This window comes from Mus pahari, chromosome X, assembly GCF_900095145.1.
Source record: "Mus pahari chromosome X, PAHARI_EIJ_v1.1, whole genome shotgun sequence".
Classification (NCBI taxonomy): domain Eukaryota; kingdom Metazoa; phylum Chordata; class Mammalia; order Rodentia; family Muridae; genus Mus; species Mus pahari.
Window position 1 is genome coordinate 1,938,003 of NC_034613.1, and position 6,506 is coordinate 1,944,508.

The following is a 6,506-nucleotide window of genomic DNA, read 5'->3' on the forward strand; positions in this document are numbered from 1 at the left end:
AAAGAAAAAAATTATTGCTAATCTATAGAGAAGTAGAAGTAGCGACTAGATTGGCTGTTAACTGACTTGTTCCAAACACTCAGACATTAAGGGCCAAGATAGTATTAGCGTTTTAGCTGCTCAATATCAAGGGGTTTGCCAACACCACTGGGAGACAGTAGCTGCTGACAGTCTTAGTTCGTAAATATTCTCTTTTCCTGAGTAAACTTTTTTTTTTTTTGGTGGTAGGGGGTGTAAAGCCTGTACCGAGTCTGCGCAATAGACAGACGCTTGAGGTGAACGTGAGGGTAAGAGGGCGGAGGTGACAGAGAAGGCGTGTTTTTCCGCCAAACACTAACTATCGGTATGGTGCACGCCTGTCTATCGGTTGGCCCATCTGTAGTGATGGACAGCTCCGTGGAACTAATCACTGCAAGATTACGCCTGTTGCCAGGGTGAAGTAGGGTCCACCCTCTCGGGTTGGCGGATGGGAGGAACGGGAAGTGACGCCTCACGGACGCTGTGCTCTGGGAATGTTGATATTTTCCAGTGAGTATCACTGAGTTCCAGATGGAACCCTTTGCGGCCCGAGTCTTGCCCTGCGTGAGCCAGACCACTCTGTTTATCCACAGTGCTGATGCCTCCGAGCTAGACCCTCGGGGGAAGTAAAGCATAGACCGGGAGCTGAAGGGAGAACCCGGGAAGAAGGCTGCCCACTTTGAAATCTGAGACGGAGGACTTGAGAGAGTGAGCGCTCAACCCGGATTGGCCAGCGGGCGCCGTCGCGGCTTTGACGCGCCTCTTCAATTGGCTGGTGTCTGCGGTCGTTCCGGAGGGCGAGTCTTTTGCCCACGTACTTCCGGGCGGGAGGCGGGGGCTGCGTCCTGCTGCGCACGCGCACCGCCAGGAAGCCCCACCCGGTAGTTGAAGAACCTGCGGAGGGGCGGGGCGAAGAGGTGCTTGTTTTGGTTGTGTTTCCTCTCAAGCCGAATCCCGGAACCAGGTAGCAGGGAGCTCGGCCGGCCTTGGAGGGGGAAAAGGCTGCGACCAATCCGTCTTCGTACCGTCCCACTGGACCTCACATCCGGGATCTCCTCTGGGCGTGACCCGCGTCCCGCCTGCGGTCCTCGAACCGGTGTCCCGATCTCTTTATCCAGGCCTTGCTGTTCCCGTCGTGCCTCGCGCACAACCGTAGCCCCCTCATCCGGGTTCTGTCCCGGCGTTCTCCGCGTCTGCTTTGCTGTGGGGTACTCGGCGGTGCCGCCATGACTATTCTCCCCAAAAAGAAGCCGCCACCTCCCGACGCCGACCCGGCCAACGAACCGACGCCGCCCGGGCCGCTGCCCCCGGCGCCTCGGCGCGGCGCGGGTGTAGGCGTGGGTGGCGGCGGCACGGGCGTGGGCGGAGGAGAGCGCGATCGTGACTCCGGCGTCGTGGGGGCCCGTCCCCGGGCTTCCCCGCCACCTCAGGGCCCGCTCCCGGGGCCGCCTGGTGCTCTTCATCGTTGGGCGCTAGCCGTGCCGCCCGGCGCAGTCGCGGGCCCTCGGCCACAGCAGGCTTCTCCACCTCCTTGTGGGGGCCCCGGTGGCCCCGGCGGCGGTCCTGGTGACGCTCTTGGTGCGACAACTGCGGGGGTGGGCGCGGCAGGGGTGGTGGTGGGCGTGGGTGGTGCCGTGGGCGTGGGCGGCTGCTGCTCGGGGCCCGGGCACAGTAAGCGGCGGCGTCAAGCTCCCGGCGTTGGCGCAGTTGGCGGGGCCAGTCCGGAACGTGAAGAGGTCGGAGCCGGCTACAACAGTGAAGACGAGTATGAAGCTGCAGCGGCACGAATCGAGGCCATGGATCCCGCCACGGTAGAACAGGTAAGGGCTGGCAGGTGGGGGACGGGGCTGTGTGGCAGAAATGGCAAGTGAGTCGACCAGACTGAGAAGGAACTCGAGATGTGGTTTGAGATTGGTCCAGGACACCCAGGTCTTGCTGCTGGCCTTTGCCATTCTTTCCTGGTGGTGGAGGCATGCTTCCCCCCCCCCCCCCCGAGGACTTGGTGGTAGGGGCTTTAAGTTAAGTACGCTAAAGTACTCTTTTGCAGTCTCGAGATCTCCTCTAAGTGACTGGTATGGCAAAGTCTCCACCAGTCGCCAGGTATGTTGGAGCCCTTCCTTAGAGGAAGATCTCAGGCCTCTCTCAGGGACTTCACGCCAGTGACTTTTTCCTTCAGGACAAGTCTGAGATTCCCTCCCCCATAGAACTCAGATAAGTGGTGTCCTCTGAGATACAGTCTAAGCATACCCAAGTAACCTAAACCCGTGATGTAGGAAGGACCTCTCTCCTTTTGCTGAGGCTGCCCACCAGCCATGTGGCCTCCTCAGGAGTCCTAAGCCTGTATTTGGGGACCTAGACTTCAGTGTAGAATTGAATGTTTAGACTATACCCACACACCTTTTAGATAGTGATTTCCAAAGTATCCCTCCAGTGTTGTGAAACTTCTTTCTGGGAGATAAAATTCTCAACAGCTTAGGGACAAAGGCCAAAACCAGTACCTAGAAGCAGAACTGTGGATCACAGTTGGTGTTGACGTAAAGACCTCTTTGCTTACGGCCCGGGGTTTAATTGCAGATGTTCCAGGCAAGAGGACTTCTTCAGGACATACTTTCAGTCGTGGGCTTGTGTCTGTGCTAGTGTGTGTGTGTGTGGGTGGGTGTTCATATATTTCCCTAAGGAGATATATATATATATATATATATATATATATATATATATATATATGTATATATGTATATATATATATCTTACCTATTGAAATTTACTTCAGGGATTCAACATCTCAGTTCTTCCTTTCTGTGCACCTGGAATTCTCTGATACCCAAGGGGCTGAGCTGTTAATCTCACAGGATCACAGGAAAAGAGTGCTCAAGTCACTAGACTCAGATTAAGTTCCTTGGAAAAGAAAACTTGAGAGTCTCTCTCAGGAAGAGCTCTAGCTCATGTGGAGAACTCTCACCTATTGACTTTTGGATGGGGTCTAGAGTCTGGCCTGGAAACTATGGGTCCTATCCAATCCCTGCCTCAGAAACTCCAGCCTCAGGACATGAGCAGTTTGGAGACCCAGAGGCCATGTCAGATGTCTCCCTCTAAGTCTGCCTTCTAGGGCCTGAGACTCTGTTCTGTGAAGGACATATAAGGCTTTCTTTAGCAACAGGAACCCCATATGTGCCACTGAAGACTGTTTGTAGAGGTCATGCCTGAAGTTCTTCCTCATGGAACTTGAGATGCTCTTCACACACAGTATGACATTTCCCACCAGGACTGGGTGGGGCATGATTACAGGTTTCCTGAGGAATGAGGAAATTCTCAACATCACATTGGTTGTGTGAGGAATTGTTCTGCTGTCACCTAAGACAACATAAGTATCCTCTTCATAGGAGGCTTTTAGGAACATAAGTGTCTTTGGGGTTTATTTGAACCTGGGAGATCTGGGAGTGATACAATTTTGAGGAAATTAGTTTTAGGCCTCTTTCCATCTTCCTCAGGGACAAGAGATCCCTTTGCCTTGGGGACTGAGACCTGAGTCCTTGCTTAGGCATGCAGCTCTCCTCCCACCACACCAGGTGATTCTTTCTCACCAGGGAGAGGACATGAAGTCATCCTCAATGTAGCCAGAGGCTTCCTTCTTTAGACAGAGCACCTTGGATTTCTGGTTTCTTCTTACCCTCAGGTCAGAGCTAAGAAGGCTGTCAGGTCTTGGGACCAGAAGCCTGAGGCATCCCTTGAACTGGTAGAGGTTCTGACCCTATTTTCATTGTTGTTTCTCACTTCTGGAAATTTCTTTTACATTCCATTTCCTTTTGGTTGAAAAATTTGTTTTACAGGGGTCAGAGTGTGGTCTCACATCCACTGTTCTTGTTCTTTTCCTGTCATTTCTGGCAGAACAAATCATCGACTTAGAGATGTCAGGTCCAGGAGTTTTTTTTGTTTCTTTTGAAACGTGGTTTCTCTGTAGCCCTGGCTGTCCTGGAACTCACTCTGTAGACCAGGCTGGCCTCGAACTCAGAAATCTGCCTCCCGAGTGCTGGGATTAAAGCGTGCACCACCACTGCCTGGCTTCCAGGAGTTATTTTGTTTGTTTTTCTTCAAGACAAGGTTTCTCTGTGTAGTTCTTTCCTGGAACTTGCTCTGTAGACCAGGCTGGCCTTGAACTCAGCCACCCAAGTGCTGGGATTACAGGTGTGTGCACAAACACTACCTGGACTGGGTGCAGGTGTTATGAATCCCTGCTTCTTGTAAAGTCTCTTTACCCCTTACAGAGGTATGCATCCCTTATCCCGGGGAAAGAGAAGGTATGTTGTTGGTGGAGATGCAAAAGGCCACATTCTTCTACCCCTTGCAGTTCCGCCCTTATATTTATCTTCATAAGAACTTGGAAATAAGACCTGGCGACTCATGAAACCTACTCTGCCCTGTGATGGGAGAGGCTTTCTGTTGTACTATGGCCACAAAGGGAAGAAGCAGCTACTCCTAAGCTCCCTGACGCACCTGGCCCAGCTTTGAGCCTCTTGTGGATGAGAAGAAGGGGTATTGGTCCTGCTACTCCAATCTTGGTTCACAGCTGTTGCAGATGCTTATAACCTACAGGCTATTTCAGTACTGACAGAGGGGATGATGGTTAGGTGGTTAGGCTGAATGGTAAATCTGGTTCCAGTTTGACGAGTATGTACTCCTGTTTCCTTTAGGATACTCCAGGTACCTTGGGTTGGAGTCCTGGGGAAATGATGTCATGGGGTTCCTTTTGTCAGAGCCTAGCCCCTGAAAACAATGGCTTATAAGCATCCTAAGCCAGGAGAATTCAGAGATCTTGGAGTAAAGGACAAACATGCTGAGATAGTGGAAAATGCTAGGTTTAACAGTCCAGTCCTGTCAGTGTGTCTGCCACGTTTTGCAGAGTGAACTAGTACAGCTTCTGTTTTCTGCACCTGATTTTCTTTGACTTTCACTACTGTGCTAGTGTGTTGTCAGTCAGCTTTGGGTTTAAAGGATTTCAAAGCCCCCTATTCCTGCACTTGATAGTGAAGAGTGGGTATCTTTTGAAGAGGAGCTGGGTTCCTTCTCTTTCCACTTTGTTTCTTTTCCAGTCATAGAAGTTTGCTGGCCTTTTTTGTATAAGGGTTAAGGATGATGTGTGGCACTGTTGTAGCCAGCTGTCAAGTTCCACAGTTACATATGGGAAGAATTTGGGATTTGGAGCTGGACAGGCTGGAGTTCAAACTCCAGTGTTAACTGTTGAACTGTTTTATGATTGTAGAACTCTCATTTAGGGCAAAAATTCATGAGGGTCACTAGAGTGTAAACATCTAGCCTTGTCCACCTTGGCTAGTTCTTTTTGCTCAGGATGAGCAATTGGCCCCAGGATAATATTTTCTCCTCAAGAGGCTTTGTCCATCCATGGTCCTCATCTCTTGGCATCTAGCAGCTTGCCCATCTGGAATTGGGTGGTTGGCTGCATTTGAGTGCTTTTTCTATACTAAACTTTGGTGTGGTCTTTGGGTAGTTCCTTTTCCAGGTCTTTTGTTTTGGGGATTTGTCTTTCTTTCTTTCTTTCTTTTTTTTTTTTTTCCGAGACAGGGTTTCTCTGTGTAGTCCTGGCTCTCCTGAAACTCGCTCTGTAGACCAGGCTGGCCTCAAACTCAGAAATCCCGCCTGCCTCTGCCTCCCAAGTGCTGGGGCTAAAGGCGTGCACCACCACCCTGCTTGTTTATTTTTCAAGACAGGGTTTCCTCTGTGGCTCTGGCTGTCCTGGAACTTACTCTGTAGACCAGACTGGCTTCAGAACTCAGAGGTCTGACCTGCCTCTCTCTGACTGTTGAGTTCCAGGGTTAAAGCTGTGTGCTACCATACCTCACACTACTTGGGTCTTGGTTTTTCTACCTATTAAATGGGTAGTTGTGAGGACAGTGGTTGGACTCATTGCCCTGAAGAAAGGTGTAATCTCATCTTTAATTTTCTGTTTTACACTCTTCTCGACCTTTATGGGATTTTATGTGGGACCCCTTGGCTATGGGGATGGCTCAGTTTCTCTATGTAATGGTTCTGGTGGTCCTTGAATTTACTCTGTAGACCAGGCTGTCCTTTGAACTCAGAGAACTGGCTGCCTCTTCCTCCTGAGTACTGGAACTAAAGGCCTGCGCCACCACTGCCTGCCTAGAGTGTTCTCTTTTAGAAGATGTGCTGGGATGTTTGCACTTCTTGGGAGTGCTTATAAGTTCTTTGGTGGTTTTGTGTTTGTTTACTATGATGAAACACTGGCGTGAAAGCTCATGAGTATAATCCCATCATTTGGGAGGTTGAGGCAAAAGGATTGCCAAAAGTTTGAGGCCAGCCTGATCTATGGTGTTGAGACCCTGTCTAAAATAACCAAAATAAAATGTGTACAATTCGCCGGGCGTGGTGGCGCACGCCTTTAATCCCAGCACTCGGGAGGCAGAGGCAGGCGGATTTCTGAGTTCGAGGCCAGCCTGGTCTACAGAGTGAGTTCC

General features: G+C 50.8%; 1 protein-coding gene across 7 annotated transcripts in view; it reads left to right on the forward strand.

Annotated features, from left to right (window-relative positions):
- Positions 1-479: 479 nt before the first annotated feature.
- Positions 480-6,506, forward strand: part of Otud5 (OTU deubiquitinase 5) — a 33,376-nt gene continuing 27,349 nt past the window's right edge. For 2 of the 7 annotated variants that reach the window (XM_029534203.1, XM_021188085.2), the window contains exons 1-2: positions 512-1,596; positions 1,726-1,838. In XM_029534203.1, coding sequence (XP_029390063.1) covers positions 1,245-1,596; positions 1,726-1,838 — 465 coding nt within the window. In that variant the 5' untranslated portion in view covers positions 512-1,244. Of the gene's footprint in view, positions 1,839-6,506 lie in introns of all 7 variants that reach the window. The other 5 variants (XM_029534200.1, XM_029534201.1, XM_029534202.1 and 2 more) reach the window with 5 other exon arrangements.